At 40.1% G+C, this 20477-nt stretch overlaps 2 protein-coding genes across 2 annotated transcripts in view; one reads left to right on the top strand and one right to left on the bottom strand.

The window, feature by feature from the left end:
- The window catches only part of LOC110985751 (tubby-related protein 3-like), a 28363-nt gene extending 12648 nt beyond the window's left edge, over positions 1 to 15715 (top strand). The window contains exons 4-12 of the mRNA XM_022247019.2: positions 3549 to 3668; positions 4362 to 4636; positions 5758 to 5940; positions 7451 to 7563; positions 7872 to 7986; positions 8535 to 8633; positions 9258 to 9345; positions 10363 to 10446; positions 10705 to 15715. Of these exons, the coding sequence (XP_022102711.1) occupies positions 3549 to 3668; positions 4362 to 4636; positions 5758 to 5940; positions 7451 to 7563; positions 7872 to 7986; positions 8535 to 8633; positions 9258 to 9345; positions 10363 to 10446; positions 10705 to 10838 (1211 nt within the window). The 3' untranslated portion in view covers positions 10839 to 15715. The remainder of the gene's footprint in view (positions 1 to 3548; positions 3669 to 4361; positions 4637 to 5757; positions 5941 to 7450; positions 7564 to 7871; positions 7987 to 8534; positions 8634 to 9257; positions 9346 to 10362; positions 10447 to 10704) is intronic.
- On the bottom strand, positions 15344 to 18958 carry LOC147799666 (GDP-L-fucose synthase-like). The gene is given in 5 exon segments (XM_087134010.1): positions 15344 to 16043; positions 17802 to 17890; positions 18146 to 18321; positions 18324 to 18375; positions 18737 to 18958. Coding segments are annotated over 5 exon segments (642 nt in total). The 3' UTR covers positions 15344 to 15940.
- Positions 18959 to 20477: the final 1519 nt, after the last annotated feature.

Below are 20477 nucleotides of genomic sequence, written 5' to 3'. Positions count from 1 at the left end.
GCCGCTGGTTCGAATCCAGCCTGGGGTCATGGTGCATGTGCTGTGGGCAAGGTGCTTCATCACTCATTGTCTTTCTCCACCGAGGAGTAATTGGGTATTTGTGAGGGCAGAAAGGGTTACTGTGGTTGATTTAGCTACCGTACATTGCACCGAAATGGCAGCATCCAGCTGTATACTCCCCAGGGAGCTGAGATGGTATTTGGAATGTTTCATCTGTTCATGGGCCCGGTTTTCCAGATAAGTGTGCTTTTTAAATTTATATTATTATTATCATTTCAAAATATTTAAGTTATTTTGCTTCTACATGTTCTTCCATCTTCAGTGTGAGGAGGTAAAATTCAACCAAAAGCCTGATTCACTAAAATCAGTTAGTCGGGGCATCCCACAGTTTAATCAGTGTTAATAGGCAGGGGAAAACTTGTGATTGGGAAGGGAACAAAAAACCTTGCTGAGCAGGATTTTTTGTCCAAGCAGCTTTGTTCAAATGAGTCCATCTACATTTGGTGAATTTCAAGTGATTAGACCTGACGCAAACATACCAGTGCATGTACATGTATATATAATTTATTTGCCATGTACATGTACATATGGGATTACTTGTACAGTAGCCATGGTAGCAGACAAATGGACAGAACTCTATGATTTCTTGGTCAGCGCCTATGCATCATTCATGCAAGGCGCAAACTGAAACTCTACAATGAATATTAAAATTGGCACACCTTGTGGGCATCGAAACACAGCCTATTAGCTCTATAAATTTATGGCCTACAGTATTTACGTGGGCTGATAGCTGGATAGGGTCCATAGGATGTACATGTACCCGGCACATGTACATGTACAGGTGTAAACGAGCATTCTTGATTACACAGTGTGCAAAAACAAAATTCTTAACAACCCTCAGGGTGTGGAGTTTCATAAGATATTGTGGAAGAATTTTTTGGAATGTTGACAATGTTTCGTTCTTCTGCATGTGTATTTCTCTGTCAACATATAATGTAAATGTGTAATGAAGAATCTGGAAATTTTGCAAACCTTTCAATTTTCCAAGTACATGTACCGGTGATTGTGCTACAATTACCGTTACATGTAAAATGTACATGGTTTATAACTTTAAGTACATGTATGGAACATCATTGTTAATGCAACTGTACATGTACAGGTACCAGTGTATTGTAAATTGTAATTAATTTCCAAAATGAGGCACTTCAAACAGTGTTGTGATACCCGGTACATGTACATGTACACATTCATTTTTCAAGTGATCTCTAGTTACAGTGCTAGTGAATTTGATCTTTTCAGTTTCTTAATAATGAGCCAGTTTGGTATTTCAATAAAAGCAAGGTCGTTCGGGAGTGAAGCTTGCGAGCGAGTCTTCATAGGGCAGCGCATGTTCAAATGTCACATACATGTATGGACAGAGCATTTACATGTAGCACATTTTTAAGGTTGTAAACTGTGCATGTAAATGGGTCTGTCCACACTAAAAGACACATTTGCACGTAACCAAAATCAAGAAATAAGCTTCAACAATTTTACTGATATTTGTATGATTGTAGAGATAGACATGTACTGCAGTTTACACAGTTTAATAAGATTTGGTTGTTCATTGTTAAAATGTCCAGCTTACCAATATTTTTGTATGGTTTTTTTAAATGTATGGTTTTTTACACGTATTTCTTTAAGTTTTCTTAAATACGAATTAAAGGAGAGTTTATTAAGGAATAATGTACGTGTACAGTACATCACAGTGTCTGTCCACAGTGGAACAGGCCGATTTTGCCATTTCCTGAGCAGATAACCTCAACAAATATACATGTATATGTATACATGTACTGTATCTTCCTAGGAAAAGTTTTCACAATGATAGTTCACATCATCTTCGTGATTTTTGCTCTCAGATGACAAAACTAAGATTTAATTTTAGGAATTGCAAATTCCTGTCACAACTACATGTATTTTTTCCCTCTAAGTGTAAAAATCTTAGAAGACTTTCGTGTACATGGATCTTATGAGTACATGTACCATTACAGAACCAAATTACCGCTACATTTAAATGAAATAATGAACAATTCTTGAGAAAAAGTGCACTGTAGGTTCATTTTCCTGAAATGAAAGTGCAAAGGCTGTCTGTCCCCAGTTCATATGTGACAAATGTTACGTCTGTCCATGTACAATGTACATGTAATAAATGTTGCTCATTGAGAAAAACTTACATTTTAGCTGAAGTTTAATAGTCTTTTTAAGAATGATTTGAGAACTGAAAACAAGCAAGTTTGGTTTGTGAACACTGTACAGTACTTAAAGAAATTTATTTTTCATGGTTCACTTTGTGAACCACTTCAAATTTAACCTTTGGATTGAGTTTATCTGCTCTTTCCTTTTGAAGTGATAAATTTAAGTTCCATGTAGATCATGGCTCCATTATGTGTTTGCATGAAACCTGATCAAAGTGGAGAAATAAAACTTGTGTACTCTCATCTACCGGTAGCTGATCTTTTTTTGTTTCTCTCAGTTTAACATCTACCGAGAACATGTACCGGTAGCAGTCCAACTTGTCAAAAAGTTTCTTTGTTTCTGTTTTTTGTTTTGATTTTGTAATGTTTAAAGTTTGAAACATTTACAGAAAACTGTACATTTACATGTGCATGTAAGTATGTGAACATTTATGAAACTACTGTGTAACAACAGTTTTTGTCATTAGCATTGCAGACTTTGTATGTGTTAAAGGTACACGTATATCATCCTCAATTCCTCATTTGTAACTAGCGTTGGGCTTGAAAATTGTTTCCATGCATGTGTGACTTCAGCAATTTGGTGGTTCCGTATACATGTACATGTACATTGTACATGTACATTGCACATGTACATATACTCACCTTGTTCCTTGGTTGCTGAGGGAGCTGCCAGTACATGAGTTTGTTCTAACACCACTCATACATTTCTTTCCTGCCAGACTCGAAGGTTATTTAAGATCGCCAAAGTGCACAGTTAATGCACTCCATGGATTTCTAACATTCCAGAAATGGAATTGCTTTCCACCAATTTCCTGGCAAATTCAACAAAATCAATGCACATTAGTCTTGTGAACGGAAGGGGCTGGCATTGTCATTCAGAACCACAGTCTTCTGATCGGAAGTCAGGCATGAGATCCTGGGCTCCGAATCAATTCCCATAAAAGAACCTCCCCCCACAAGAAAAAAAAAACAAAGCACAGTCGCGAAGATGTTCCCTCAAGTAAATTTCACATATATTCGGACATGCACATGCATATAGTATACATGTATTACCAGTTGTAAGATGGCATCTTGTTGACATTTAAACACGGCATGGGAGAATATCTATATTGTTCCGGAAAACTAATTTGAGGTTTTTAATCTCATTAAAAATCACGTTTCAGTCAGTGTCCTGCAGTGTTTGTGGTCTACAGTTATCTGCGCGTGGTCGTTTATAGAGACAATGAATCATGTGATAGAACTCTATGGTCCTCCCCCCTCCCATCCCACCCACAGCGTCTGTGATAATACTGCCCATGTCTGATTTGTTCGCAGGTATTGATGGGCCGGCCTCCTTCTCCCTGAATTCTTCCCTAACCACTGTGCAAGTCCTGACAGTTGGCAGTTCCTCCACAGAAGATGATGACGACATCCCCACATTCAGGGAAACAACAGGTGAGGCAGTGTCACGGGAAAGCAAATGGTCAATGTGTCGAATAAATCATCAACCCAAAACAAAGGCACATTTCACATACAGTACTAATACATTGTATATGTACATGTATGTGCTCAATGGAGACTGAAAAATTGGGCAAATTGATACTCTTCCAAAAATTAGAAGAGGAGATATTTCCATGTGGATGTGATGAACGCAAAAACTTACTTTAAGATGATCACATGGGTGTATCTGTACATGTGTGTGTGACTGTGTGTGAAACTGGTAATATTGGGTAGAAATGGTGCAGGTGCAGAAACACATTCAGAAAAACATTTCCAAAAACACTAAATGTGGCCTTTGTAACATTACACTTTGGCACAAGTGTTGTAAATCTGCGCAATTGTGCGATGGCATAATGAAAGGCTTCAGTTACATCTTTCCACATAAGCTTTAGCCCGGTATAGATGTGTTTGTGCACAAGCTGACTTTGCACGAAGCCACGCTACAGCCTCAAGATACACCGGGCGTCACAAACACAACTTCCTGCCCTCTAAGGTCCAATTAGCGTTGACTTTCACACGTGTCCACAGCCTGCACACACCTGGAGCAGTGCATGTACACTTGTATTGACCAGCAACCACATCTTATCTCGCAGTCCAATCACACTGCTCTGTTCTCTCCATCTCTCCACTCCCCGCCATCAAACCCAGAGACAGAGAAGAAGTTGAAAGCCATGGGCATCTCCCAGGCCGTCAACTACGAGGACAACGAGGAGAGCGGCACGCCCATTGGGGTCATGAACACCAGCGGCCATCCCGGGGGCCAGATGTCCCCACCCCCTGCCTACCCGACCAACCAGCCCAGCGGGTTCGGTAACATCAACACAACCAGCAGCACGACGTTTAACACCAGCAGCGGTTATGCAGGGGGTTACACCGGCTCCGAGAGCGGTTACACTAGCACTCAAGCTAGCCCTCCAGCTCAGGTACATATAATTGCAGTTGAAAAAGCCAAGGAGGTGACACACGTATGTACTGTACATGTACGTGTAGATTGAATCAATTTTAACCACTAGTGGATGGCATTTGTACAATATTGAGTGTGCCATTTAGCATGTTTAGGGTAAAATCTTTGCACCAACAAACATATGTAAACACATGTATTTCTGGCTTAATTGCTAAATGTTAGTTGCTGTTTTTATGTAGTTGCAGTTAGTTTTAAATGTACGGTACATGTACGTGGACTTGTTTTAAGCTGATCCATCAAACTTTTATTCCTGTTCACACCCCTAAATATCTTTTGCCCCTGTAAAAGCCCAATCATTTTGTTCATCAATTTTATATTTTTGGTGAAATTCCCCTCTCAATGTACATTGCACATTTACATGTATTGGTTGCGGACATCTTTCATCCTCTGTAATCAAATTGGAAATTGTACACAATGATACCAAGAATGCAGTAGTGCCACTATAGTGTAATTCGACCACCAGAATTAGAAGCCATTACTGCCGTGGCACAACGCTCGTGGATAGTTGGTACGCACGCATTGCATGCTTTTTTGACCAACTGGGTGTCGTGATTTGCCAAATGCACGCGCGTGTCAAGCTGAAGAATGTGCGTGTGAGTGCGGTGCCACCACAGTTATGGCATCTAATCGGATTAGTCTATAGAGCACTTGCCTTTTTGGTTCTTATTGCCTCAGTCACTCTACGTGTATTGAGGGGTACATGAAGGGTCCATAAAAATAGAAGTCGAAATTTTATAAGAAACCCAGAAATTGTTCAAAACATGTACCGGTAGGTCTACCTGACCATCTCAGAACCCATCCATGTGGCTGGTCAAGAATGAATAAACTGTTGGCTAGAGGAACATCTACATGTATTCATAGCATACATCTATAGATATCAAAAATGTGTTTTCACCACTCACACCAGTATTGCGTTAGAACTGTGGTGTGGTACATACTTGCATGGTTTTTGTCATGGGTTTTCTTGGTCATAGTGGAACGCTTCTTGGAAGCTGATTGTACAGTTTAAAATTGAAGCGAGTTCTCATCATGAACTGTGGGAAAAAAGCTGATCCTCTCTGTTCTATTTTTGGCTTGTAGGAGACCAAAACCCTAGGTGCCTCAGGAGGCGGGCTGGACCTGAGTGACCTGGATGCATTTGTGCTACGGCCGGCTCCCCAAGGCCTGACTGTCCGGTGCCGGATTTCCCGTGACAAAAAAGGGATGGACCGCAGTATCTACCCAACCTACTTCTTGCACCTTGAGACAGAGAGCGGCAAAAGGGTTAGTACTCATGCTGTACATGTACCTAGTTCATGTGTAGTTTTTTGCCATTGTTCATGTGTTTGGCTCTGTTTATTACATGTAGCTTTATTTTTTAGCTCCATTATTTCTTGGAAATGGAGTGATATTATAGACATTGCCTTCAAAATATTGAAGACGAGATATGGTCCTGAGCCTGAAGGACCCTAACGCTACAGATTACTACTTCTGGCTAGGTTACTTCCATTGTTACTTGTACAGAGAACAATAAAGCCATGCATTCATAGTGCCACAGCACTGTATGGTATATTGTCTTATCTTTTGTATCTTAAGGCTTCACAGAACAATAAAGTCATGTCCTCTTACAAGCGGCAGCACTGATTAGTACATTTTACTGCAAGTAGTAATTTGTAGTATTATGTAGGGTTAGGGTTAAATAGTCAATTACATACATGTACACCTTGATGTAACAGGAATTATTAGTATTATTGGTGTTGGAAAACAAAGAATGCAAAGACGCGGGCAGTGCTTTTATTATTGGGCTTTGACTGTATACGGTGCAGGTGCATCTGTCCCTCTGGAGTGTTATTGTTTACTGGCCCAGGATGGGAATGATCAGAGTGGATACATGTATTTCTTGGAGCAAGTAAGGACTGTTCACGATGTGTTCATTCATCCTATCTGGTCTGCGATAAGCAATGAAGTCTCTTCACAATTGATGAACTGCCCGAAGCGAACAAGTAAAGAGGAAAAAAAGACGATGGAATTTGTGCGTGCCACGGGTCTAATGAATATGCCCAAAGCCTTTTTTAGAGATGTGTGCCTTCCTCAATGTTAGAGGATGTAATCTTGTTTGGTGTGATTCCATCAGGAGTATTAAAGGATTTGAAACGAGACACTTTGTGCAAATGGATGCCCCAAAGTTGCATGCACAATGTATAGCATAATAAATACACTTTCTTATGTGAAGGGGAGACCATAGCCAAATACATGACATATGTATGTGGTGAGATATGTACACATGTACATGTATTTGCATAGTACTGTACAGTTTCCTTGATCATGTTGTAAAATAAAACCATAGATAGAGATTGATGACGTACATGTACCAGTACACATGTACCGGTACATGTACAGTATGTAAGTACACTTTCACATGGTCCTATGTGAAAAGTGCAGAAATTTGCAGATGTACATGTACATGTACTCAAGACTACATACATGTATGTGACCCAGATTAGTGAAAACTGTGCATGCACTGCACATGTAATAACAACAATGTAAAGTACATCTACATGTACATGTACATTTGTGTTAGATGTATATGTAGGAAACTAGTGCACAGAAGAAACAGCATTTATAACCATGTAACAGTGCACCTCTTGGTTCAATTACGATGTTAGCTTATCACTGAATCTTGTTTATGCTCACACGCACATCTATTTTTCAGGTTACTTCTTGGCTGCCAGGAGACGACAGACGGTCATTAGCTTGTCACTGAAACCTGTTTACCCTTGTTCCTATTCTGCAGGCATTCTTACTGGCTGCTAGGAGACGCAAGAAGAGCACCACATCCAATTATTTGTTGTCAACGGATGCCACGGATCTGTCTCGAGATGGAGAGAGCTTCACAGGCAAACTAAGGTTGGGATCTAAGCGCAAGTTAACATGTTTTCCTGTACCGCTGAATTTGTAATAAACTGAATCATAACCATCACCTGCTGTTTCATGTGTGTGTGGCATGCAGTTTAATAATATCAATTGTACAATTGCCCTTCCTGTAGACAATTTAAGTCCAGCCAAATTTTCCCAGCCGTACTTTGTCAACCCCAACCACCCAGATCTTTCAAAGTCCTCAGGGTTTTAGACAATTTTTTTACAAACTGACAGAGGCAGAGCCCAGCCACTGTTTACCGTTGACGGTTTCTGTCTTTATATTGCATCCATAATAGGTCTAACTTTATGGGCACCCATTTCACCGTGTACGACAACGGCATCAGTCCAAACAAGCCTGGCGCCATGGCAGATGGCACAAACACTCGCCAGGAGCTGGCTGCAGTTATCTATGTAAGTTCTACACCCACCCAACCCCCCCTCCCCACATTCCTTTTATGGCAGAGCAGTGTCGGGCTGTGAAAAGCAGAATAAATCTACTGACGTTAAGGACTCAACCCTTGTTTCTCTGCTTTTACTATGTAGAAATGTAGAATGTCTTTCCAAATGTAAGTTTCAATCAGGTCCAACTAAATGTATCTAATAATTCAGTGATATCAACATCTGTAGATGCCTCTTTGGGGCAATAGTGCCGGTTTTTTTTTTACTTTAGAACATATTTCTTTATCAGTATGTTTTAACATTGTTTTCCTCACTAAACACATTATCATTTAGGGGAGAGACAGTTCTATTTGCCATTCAAGCCCACCCAAGAGTTACCAATTATTTTAGTCAAAACTAAGAAAAGTAGTGAAAAAAGTGTAATGCTTATGTTAGCACATTTCATTGTACAATCTCAAAGGACTTCGCATCCCTCAGTGCCAACATCAAGCTATGCTCCTCAAGCTATGGCACATATGCATAGATAATGAACTGAGTTGCCAATGTTTCTGTTTTCTCAGGAAACCAATGTCCTAGGCTTCAAGGGGCCCCGGAAGATGACCATCGTCATCCCAGGAATGACTCTGGACAATGAGAGGGTGGCATTCAGACCACGCAAGGTCAGTGTCTCGGGGCCGAGGTCTCAGATGCTTGGGTTGAAAATTCGTGCATACGTTAGATCCCAGAAATCATAAATAATGTTTCCCAATTGCACCGTCGTCTTTGCAAGAAGCTTCTTCTGAGCCTTTTAAGCCTGGTTTCCATGTGGCTGTAACAAACGCTGACGGCATGCAAGGCATCAAGATGCAGACACTTGTGGAAGAGATAATGCATGACATCATTCCACCCAAAAGAAAATAAACAAAATGGCATCCAAATTATAAGGAATCATAAGGAGAAAATGGGCAAAATGAGTGGTGCTAAGCGAAGACATCATTGTATGCCCATCGGGCCAGCGTGCATGTTTGTATAGGTCTTCTTTGGTGACTCAATGCAGACAGTCAGCAAAGGGGAACATGATCCCCTTTCCTACTGTCTGCGTCGATGTTTGCATTAGTCTTGATAAAGTATTTCCACATCACTGGGTATTGTCAGGGACTGATCAGCGATGCTCTCTGTGTTTCTTTATGTCAATATGCAAACCAGGCTTGACACTGTAGATGATGTTTGATTATACCAGTGCTTCGCTTGCGATTTCAAAACCAGTATAAAATGATTGAGTGTGATTTGTTCATCTCCATCAGGCGCATGACTCAATTCTGGATCGCTTCAAAGCCAAAAACATGGAAAACTTGCTCGAACTCCACAACAAAACCCCAGTATGGAACGATGGTAGGTTTACCCATTTAAAGTTTGGACAAAAAACTTTACTCTTCATCTTCGGTTATTTTGACATGGAAAGGTATCCATTTGTACACCCACATACACGTATCTGCAGGAACTGTCAATAAAGAAATTTGAGAAGTTGTGAATGCATACTGTGACATGATCACTTCAGCATTGGACTTGGCTGAGTTGGCTTATCTACATAATGTCTGCTGCTGAGCTGAAGGCATACATGTAGGTGTATTAAGCAGCTGCTGCAATGTGAGAATACTTTTCTGCTTGGCATACAACAATAAGGAGTGTTGCAGGTCAGCTACTTGCACCTGGCACTTGCTCAACTACGTGTATGTGGTCGGTGCACATACTGCCAAAAAAGTTGGTTGCCGAAATCAATGCCATGTAGGCACAAAGCAGCATGCAGAGCACCGATGTGAGTGGCGGGGTGCCTGAAGACCATAGACTAGGTGCCTTTTTTCAATATCTTAGCTCTGTATTCATGTGGGGCCTCATCTTGAGCTGCGTCATCATTTTTAGCCATACACCGCGGGACTGGAATCTAAAAACTTAAGATCTTAGCTTCAGGTTAGACAAGCAGGTGCTAATGGAACAGAAAGAGGGAGCTGCATAGACCTCTATCACAGGGCAATCATCTTGCTTTTCCAGCATTCAAAGCAATGTGTCCAAACTGAGGCTAGAATGAAAAATAGTCTGTTCCCTTTTATCAATATGTGAGGTCATACATGAACTTCTGTTGCCAACGGGTCTACAGGGAACAAGGCAAACATGGCAGAATTGTGATTATGGTCTATTTAGATCCATGAAGAGATGCTTTTATAACTGGGGGAACTAAACATTGAAACTTGAAAGCCAAACCAAAGCTGAGATTAGGAAAATACCAATAGAACAGAACTCAGGGTTCTTCATTGTGCATTCACAAACATGCATATGTTTTTCCATTCTCCCCACTTCTTCGGTTCTTTTTAAATCATGGTATCACATCCTCATCTCTCATTTATCAAACAGACACTCAGTCCTACGTGTTGAATTTCCACGGCCGAGTAACCCAGGCATCTGTGAAGAATTTCCAAGTGGTGCATTCAAATGATCGTGAGTATAAAACGTTACCTGATCATTATTCAGTTAAGGCATACTTTAGTCACATTATTTCTGTTTCAGAATCTAGTGACCTAGTGCTAAACACTTTTTGAAAGATATTCTCCCTTCTAGAATGAAGAGAAGATCCCCTTAATACTGAGTCCAGCTGCATTTGGGTGGTTGAGGTGCATTGTTCTTTGAGATGCCATGAAGCCCATAAAGCCAATGTCTTCTCAATTTCTCTTTTTCTTGCCGTCATTCCCTCAACAGCGGAGTACATCGTGATGCAGTTTGGCCGGGTGACCGAGGACGTCTTCACCATGGACTACAACTACCCACTGTGCGCTGTGCAGGCCATGGGGATTGCGCTAAGCAGCTTCGACAGCAAACTGGCCTGCGAGTAATGGCCCGTCCACACCACCTCTCTTGCTCTGACGCCCAGAAACCTTTCCTCTTCTTGTTTTTTCCGTTGCCGAAATTTATAATTAATTTGTGCATGAGTTTTTACAGTATTGTGAAGAGAATGAGCTTCAGGAGGTAAGTTCTGTCTCAAAAATTTTGTTGTCAGCGAACAGTTAACTTTATTATATGTTGCGTATGTGTGTATTCTTTGCTGTAATGATGCAATTAATATAAAAAATTGTTTTGAAAGCACTATTTTTATCCATCAACTTTGATTTGAGCAGTTGACCAGGGCTAACCTGTATTGAACAAAGAATGGAGAAACTATTAAAGGAAATGGTACTATTCACTTTTACACCTTGAACTGTGTTTGGAACTACATTATATTGCCAGAGAAAGAGTATAACGGTAGTATCCTGCACAAAATGCCCAAGTCTCATGTGTTTCTATTGCACCAGTATTTCAACACTGACCTTACTTTTACCTCGGTACTCACCTCTGAAGAAATACAAGGAGTCAGATTTATAGTTGAACCTCGTTAACAAGAGGTCCTCCGGACTTCGCAGGTTACCATATTGTAGCATGTACCTTGTATTAGAATGAAAACAATGAAGAATAAGTAGGATTGGGACCTAAAAATGTCCTTGCTATAAAGCAGAATGACAGTGCTACCGGTGTTATTGACAAGGTTCAGCTGTTAGTGGGATTTCAAAAGTTCTGGAACATTTTTATCTTTTTGATGCATGCGAATAGAGACATTGGTGTCGATCCATCAGAGTGGTACATTGTATATTTTAAACTTTCATTTTTAATATGCATATAGCTACATGTAGTGACGATTTTGGGTGAGGGTTCTCAAGGAAATGATGGCCTTTGCAGGAAAGTTGCTTTGAACATAATCACCTTGGAAAACTCTAGCATGTACTTACATGTACTCGTTCACATCATTATCGCAAGAATTTTGCCTCATTTGAAGGGGAGAATATGTATGTATCGAGCAGCAATCCACCTACCCCACCCAGACCGGCCTACCAACAATAATCCACCAGACGTATTAGATGTACATAAATTATTGATACGGATATTGTCCAGCTGCTTTGCGCAATCTAAGAGCAACATTTATTCATCTAATTCACTGGTTTTGTAACTACTCCAGTTCCTACTTTAAAATTACAGAGAACTTGGAAACAGTTTCAAATTCTCTTTTTTAGCTTCTTGTTGCATTATATAAAGTAATAAGCGAACAGTGGCCTCAGTAATCAAGCAATTATCATTCATATCATATCAGAGGCGAATCTCCATGGTTTGTCTCAGCTCCCTGGGACTCAAAACAAATTCAATGAAGGATAACGGGGAAGAAATGGCCAGGGAGTATTGTAGGAGTCGGCTCAGTTTGCCAGAGCCATTTGAGCCAGCGGGGATCAGGTGTTCTCACTGTCAGCTGAGGCTGACTGCACGGCCAATTACACGTAGGCTAGGCCTGGATGCCTCTTTGCATTGCCGCGCCGTCTGGAATGTGCTAATGTACGTGACATAACGCGTGCATGCATGCATGACGTGTTGAGTACCTGGATTCTGGCTTGTAGTTTCATGAGTTTTTTTTAGTTCCTCGAAGGCTGCGCCTGTGTGGCACAGTAGATTTGTAGTAGCAACGGACAAAAGTCATGCAGCCCTCATGTTGTTGTGAATGGTGCCAGAATATCAATAAAAAGTCATTTCTGTGTGGTTCAAAACTGGAAAATACATGTAGTTTTGAAAGCAAAACAATTCCTTGGAGAATTCAGTGAATCCATGCGTGTTCAGAATTACCAGTTTTGTTTTTTTATTATTGGTCTAATGACCCAGAGCAATTTCAGTTTTTTTTTTAATTTTGATCTGGACATGATCTATCAGAAAAATCACCGCAGTACCAACGTGTCCAGTAGCTGGAAATGACATGTGCATTTGTTTTTCATCACGCAACAAAAAGCATTATAGCTATATATAAAATTATAAAAATAGATAAATTGTTTTAAACCACCTCGGCTACTTTTCGTTACTTAGTTTTATCGGCAGGTATTTTGAGCCTAATTGTTTTGAATCTTAACTTCCGTACTTCTTACTATCACCTTGACTGATTTGATACATATAGGATGCATGTTGCCACATTTTCCAATTTTATTTTATTTCAACAAAGTGACTAACGTTATGTCCGTGAACATTGTATATATTTTGTAAATATCGACAGTCAACAAAATACTTGTACTTAATATATTGAAGGATGCATTAGTTTGACAGAAATGTTTAAGGAGAGAATCAACTTAATAGTCCGTCCATCACGATTTCGGCTTTTGTTTTTTGCTAGAGTAAATTATTTCTTCTCTGTGCATGTGGACATGCATGTAGCTGGGTGCAGTAGTTGCTTGCATGAGAAAATGCTGTTAGCATCATAATGATTGTGCTACTTTTCTCCCAACGGAGTTTGTCTTGTAGTCCATTTACATGTAATTGCACCGCATACACTGTGAAGATCCAAGTATGTTCCAGCTGTTAGCTGTGCAGTCCCGTGAGTGATGCATAATTTGTGCGCAAATGGCAATTGGCAAATGCGATCGTTCTCACTCATCCAAGCCGAAGCCCTTCACAGAGCAGAAACTTTGCAAATCGATGTACAGTACTCGATGGGGAAAGTGGGTTGGGAAGGAGAGAAGGCCTTTTCAGTCAATCTCATTCTGTACTAATAACGTACCGACCCAGTTTGGAAGTTGATTTAATATGCAAATTTCCCATGGGGCGGTGAAGGGTAGACAGTCCAGCCGCTTTTGCGTTGCAGTTGTTTCTTTAGCCAGGGCTGTTAATCTTCACGGACCACGCTAATTTCATTCAGCGGTTTTTACTCCATATATGTAGATTCCAGTATCTAGCTTTTTGGTGCGTACTAACGATTAGTTCAGTATTTTGATTTTTTTTTTATATTGATATTTTTTAAGGACAATTGCAGTTGGTTTGGTTTCAAACAGAATAAAAAGGTTCAGGTTATTTCCATTTGATTGGGATACAGCAAATTATTTGAAACTCATTTTTTGAAACACAAGTCAAGTATTTCCAAGTCGAGTATATGGCTTTTATTTCAATTGACAAGGTATATAACATACATGGACATGTGTTGATAACATTCGCCTTTTTCATTGGCATATCTGGACAAGAAAGAATTGAGCCTGTTGTGCATTCTGGGGGAGTGTGCTTTTAGTTTTGTTGGTTTGGCGCCGTATGAGTAGTTACAAATTCACCTTGTGTTTGTACGTTTATGACATGCCCTTTTCTAACCAGTAGCCTGGAAATGGGTGTAAAAGTTAGGAACCCCGGAAAGGGTGTCAGTTGTTTTTTTAAATGCTTTCTTGAAAATGGTTCAGCTCCCCGCAGAGAGAGAGAAAAAAACAAAACAAAAAAGGAGGCTCAAAAAGGCACGCAAGTTGTGTGCCAGCAGTTGAGTTGGAGATTTAGAAATGAGTCGACCACTCTTTGGCAGTATGGGCATGCACATGTAGAACACTGACACTAGCCGGCCCACGAGGCCAGTGAGAATGCACTATTGTAATTTTTTTATTCTTATGCAAAATTTTATGCTCAGAGTTGCCCATGTAAATTTTACTGTAAGGATTTTTTAATTCAGTATTTTTGAGGAGCCATGTTAAATTCAGAATGGCACTGTATTCAATTTAACATCCACGGAGCTGTGTGCCCCTATGCTAAGCAAAGTCGGGGAAGACGAAATTATGCAATGAACCATCAACGTCTCCAAAAATTTTGAAAAGACGACTTATGTGCAAGTGGTGACTGATAAATATATAAGCGTTTTTAAAAATGTTAAATAGTATGGGCACACTCTGAGCTATATTTGGTTTGTAGCTTTGCAACTGTCAGTGCTAGTTGAAAGTCGCTACATGTAGTTATTAAAAATACATTGCACGTACAATTATTTGGTGTTCCATTTAATAATCACCAATGTACTGTACTGATATACATGTATGCCAACAAAAAAAAATCATATTATCGAGTGCCTGAATTCGGTGTACAAAAATTGTTATGTCTAGAGTGACAGACTACACTACACAGATTTTAAAATGTAATGTATTTTTGTTGTAAATGTATTTACATACAACTGTAAATTTTATGCGGTTGCTGTATTGAATTCACAGATTATTAAATATTTAAGGAGAAAACTTTTAAAAAAATCCAGGTTTAAAGACGTTTGTGTAGATGTAGCTTGTCTTTATGTTTGGGGCAGTTTAAACAGGAGAAAAGCGACCATTTTAAACCAAATTTGATGCAACATTCATTTGTGCACTGTACCAAATTCATGTTGAGACAGATTTATTTTTTGAACAAATTCTGCAGAAAACCAAGGGAACCATTTCCTTGGAAAACTATTACTCAGCAGGTGCGCCATTGTCACTTTCCCTAAAATCGGGACTTTTGTGGCAGTGATTGGTTATCTCTCTTTTAACTTGCCCCAACGTTTTTCAAACAGTTTGTTCCTATACCAGTGTGGGAGTTATTTTGGTTTCGGATTACATTGACCATTAACATTGGATGTTTTCAGAAAAAAAATCCTCAACTGAGAAAATTGTGCAAAGTATAACCACAGGTTACAATGTATTTTACAATATTTATGATTACAATTAATGCGTATAAATTCCGTTCCATAAAAAGTACGATTGTGTTTGGTTGAATATTTGTCACTCTGTTTGTTTACAACACCGGATATTCATGTTTTAACTGTCCATCTTATAATACCATTCCATTGATATTTAACTGTTCATTTGATGTTACTGTTCTCGTGAAAACTTTATATCTTTACAGTGGAGGTCGAATAAACGAAAAGTTGCACTGGAAACCATGTCAAAGTTTTAATCAGGAGTATTGACTTTGAGCATCAAGTCCACAACGTGCGATGCTTGATACTGCAGAATTCCAACCCTAGGGCGGTTATGAGAGGTACATGACTTTTGTCTAACTCGGAAAGTCTGCCCTCAAGAGCCAAATGTTCTTATGCAGATAGTCCTTTGTTACTTTCGTTTTCCCCCATCCGAGTATTTTAGATAAATATTAGGAATGAGCGCATCTAATTGGGGGACCCAGACAGCGCACTCGGTAGAGGTGTCGGCTGCAGAGCAAACCGTCCCGGGTTCGAGTCCCGCGGTGGATCGGAGTTCCGTGGCGGTAGCCTAGCAAACAGGATAAAATAAAATAGTTTTACTCTTTTTATACAGCCAAGTAGAATTAAGTAAAAAGAACAGTTTTCACCGACAGCACGGGAGGGATTCGAACCCAAGACCTTCAGAGTGAACATCGAGGTGCCTTCCACTAGGCTATTATGCTCTTCTTACCCAAGAATGTTCGCAAGTTGTATATAATAATGCCGTTTGGAGCAACGGGAAGTGCGCATGCGTCGTCATGGTAAACATTCGGGCATGGTTAAGACAGTGTGAATGTCCAATTGTTTATGCTTATTGAGACAGCATGGAGTCGTGCACATTTGGTAACTTGTTTATACAACTAATGGGAAACTCCTTTAACGGTCCACCAGTCTAATCTAAAAATACAAGAAATACAAAGAATTTATTCGCAATAACCAGCTTTTCAGTGAACATTAAATTCTAATTTTGACAATGAGACGGTTTTTAAAATATTTGGCCTGGGGGTTCCATCTTTACAAAAAACATGGGGCTCAAATGGAGATGAACAGGTTATTACTGTCTTTAAAATTATTAAACTACTTGTGTTGTTAACTGCAATATGAACTGGGAAAAGAGAAACGTATATCTCTATAAAACAAAATCGAAATATGGAGGGGGGACCTGGGTGCGACCCGCCCCCCTTCCGCTACTGTTTGAAAGAAATGCATACATCCGCTATAATTCCAGGGGTTTTGTGGTTAAAGAGAAGGACCCTAATTTGGATATAAATTTCTTTAACTGAATAATAGAATAATGAAAAGCATCTGGTAAAGCATAATTGATATCAATCAAATGAATTCATTGCATACCGGTACAATAAATCTAGCATCAAACGTTTCAAAGTTCCATTGAATAAGATGAATTATGGCCCTTCCCTAAAATTTACGAAAAAAAAGGGAATTTGCTTTTGCCCTGCTACACCAAATGATATTGACGAAAGTCATAGCCGGCAAACTACGACGTTTTAATCGCGAACTTTAAAGCGGATAATCTCCACAAAATATTAGAAATTTTATAGTCAGCAAACTGCTTGCTGACTACAATGACCTAAAATACAAATCTCAAAATATGGAGGGCTTGACGTTTCGATCCTAGCAGAATCTTTAGATTTATCCGTAGTTTTGTACAAAAACGGCCTCAAACACGAAATTACCCTCTGTAATTAAACTCTTCGAAAAAGCAAATCATTTATTACAAACCAATCTACCGTCTCCTTGAGAGCTGGGAACATCACAACATGAAAATAAACAAAAGACTGAAATAAAAGGTTCGCAGCATAGCAAAATTTAGTGTGCCAGAATCATAATTTAAGTAATAACAAAACCCAAACGTGACAACTGGAAAAGCAACTGGACAAAATAATAAAGTTAGTTTATTATACATAAATAGATTTTACTGATTTTCTAGTGAACCCTACCCTAAGAGTGAAAGAAATACACAACGTATTAAAAGAAAAAAGCATCAAAACAAAAGCTCAAAATATAAATGCTGAATTGTTTCTGAATGGAACCCAATGAACATTGTGTAATGACAAAGTAACGAATTTGACAGATTGAAGGCCGGGTCTACTGGCACATGCCATAAACCACCTGAGACCTGCATCCAATATGTGTCCTTTTTGTTTGGCCATCGAAGGTGATGGTAAAAATAACATCTCAGCACTACACATAAATATTTTTGGGCTACGACTCTCTCCCAAAGTTCCCACTGTTGAACACAGGGTCAGTGGTTTCGAGGATTTCGTACCTTGTTTTACTGCAGTCCAGAAGACACTTTCGCAGCCTGGCGATGCTGGCCATTTTCTTGAACTTGCCGTCTGATTTGCTGTTGTCATTCTGTTCAGCGTCCATACCACTTAAGGAAATGTCCATCTGGGTTTTTCAAAGCAGGGTACTTTATCACATAACCCATTGTGAATGTTACATTCGATATGATTATGAGTTCAAAATTTCTGAAACGACTGGCTGTTCATAAACATCAGTGTGTGTAGATTTTTTTTGAGAGGGGAGGGAAAAACGTGATTGAATTAAGGTCGAATTATTCAGGGAAAAATTCATTGTTAATGAGAATCACAGCAAGGCAAAGGATACAACGATGGGTCCTTGGAAGCCAAAGGCTTCAGCGATAAGCTCAGCCGCCTGCTGGATGGAGATTTCATCTTCCTCGCCGACCGAAAAGGTGATGGGGTCAACCTCCTCGTACTCCCGGGCAGCCCAGAGAAAGTGACGGGCCAGGTCCTCTTAGTAGATGAACTGACGGCGGGGGAACCAGTGCCCCAGATACAAAATGACGCACTATTTCCTGTCACGGAGTGTGGATTCTGGACTCAGTTTCAGATTTAAGTGCAAATCGGTGAATTTTGTTTCCACAAAGTGAAAACAACTTTCGTTTTGACATGTACGTTTTGTGTATCAAACCCGCAATGACGTGCTTGTCCTCAAGATTGAAATTATCCCAGGGACCAAAAACGTCGGTTGGAATTGCCGAAGTGAATCCGCAGTTGTACTTTCGCAAGCAGGCCCTGCATTTACAAAAGGAAGAGGAAATCAAACTAAATCACCTCAGCCTCGTTTTTAAGAAACTGATGCAAAGCTTCAACTGTTCAGGTTGTTCGTCAAACCTGAAAGAGAAAAAGCACCAAAAAGGAAGTGAACCGAAGAGCGGCACCCTAGCTCATCTACCTTGCACAGAACAAATAACACTTTATTGGGGGTGGGGATGAGGACGGGGGAGGGGAGGAGATGGGGGCGGGGAAGGGGTGAGGATGGGGTGGGGTGGAGATGGGTTTCCGTTTTTAAGATATGAAAATGAAGATTCTCAAATGACCTGTTCATAATGTCGATCATCCTCTTGGCGTGGGCGTATCCAAAACTGGAGGAGTGGGGTGGGCCGTGATGAATCATAGTCTCATCGATGGGTAGGTGGCCTTGTCTTGTAGGTGATGTGACTTTGTCGACTCCCGCCAAAATCAGTGCTGAAGTAATGACGCTGGTCCAAAACTGGGAGCGCTGTGCCGTGCATTACAGTTTCAGCCATATCTTCATTGGCATTACAAATTATGAGTCACTCTTTGGTGGATTAATACCAGCATTTTGCAAGGTCTATCCTTGTCGAATTAAATGATTGTTTATAAGCATTGCATGTATCATACAAGATCTAAGCCATGTATAGGCCATATAATAATCAGAAAACGATTCTGAAATGAAGATATCACGCCATAAATATTTATGTAGGCCTATGCCTTCTGAAGGATGCAATATATCGTCCATCAAGTCGTGTTTTGTCGTACCGAGCAGACAAGGACTTCCAGGGACAGTGCCTCGGATGCAATTTTCAAGAACATCGTCAAGTTGTGATAAGGGTTCATTTTCATCCGCACATTTTTGAAGGGTCACTGACTGATAAAAGGTGAGTGGAGGCAAAATGTTTGCTTTCGTTGTGGGTATGGCACCTAAGAGTGTGCCTAGCGCAAAACGCGCTAAAACGACTGTGTTTTCTTGAAAACTTCTCCATATCGGAGTTGTATCATGTATCTGTCGTTTTAAAACGGCAGCGGGTTTACATAGCATGCGCAAAATATCCAAGGTTGATGTTATGTTGAGTGGTCGAGGGTTGCTTGCCGAAACTCCCCTCTTCCACAACTGATGGACACATGCGTATTCATGATTGCGCACTATAAAGAATCTGGGTTTTCGATCTTAATACGCTTCGAAATGACTTTTCCAACCCCGAGTAATCTTCTATTATTTCAAAGTCACAGAGCTTTTAAAAAAGTTGATTTTCCTCTCCGCCTTTTAGTTGGTATTGTAAAATGCACCTCGACACACTTCACGCAAGTCCTTGATAGAGGATGATTAGGGAGACTTTTGTTGTTTCGGAATATCTCTAAATACGTGTGCCTGGAAGGAGGGCGTAAGCGCTTAGGCTCTTTTGCCGGGAAGCATGATCACTGCAAAACAAAATACACAAAAAATCCCGGCAAAAGTACGAACGTACGTAACTGTTTTATTTCTATTAATAAAATATAAAGATTTCTTTGCAAAAAGTTAAAACACGTTTTATTCAAGTTGTTTCATAAGTAGTTCGAAGGTTGCTTTTTGTACAACCTGTGTTGATTTTGAAGTAAATTTATGTGTTTTTACTAAATACACAGATTGTTTCTTACGCCCTTTTGCCGGGAACATTTTTTCTGCTGTGATCATGCTTCCCTGCAAAAGGGCGTAAGCGCCTCCGACCTTTTTCCAGGCACACGTGTCAACAAGCTTCTCAACGGGGGGAAAACACATAAGCGCAATAGGGGCGATTCACAATAGTGCCCCACCATGAGTTTGCAACGCGTTGGCCAATCACAGCGCGAAATTTGTCGACCCTTTCCGAACGCGCATTGGGTCGACAAATTTCGCGCATTGTGATTGGTCAACG

Source organism: Acanthaster planci, linkage group LG03 (genome assembly GCF_054643075.1).
Source record: "Acanthaster planci isolate LZ-2023a linkage group LG03, COTS_SCS, whole genome shotgun sequence".
Taxonomy (NCBI): domain Eukaryota; kingdom Metazoa; phylum Echinodermata; class Asteroidea; order Valvatida; family Acanthasteridae; genus Acanthaster; species Acanthaster planci.
Note: the sequence above shows the minus strand (reverse complement) of the source record. Positions and strands in the feature narration are given on the sequence as shown.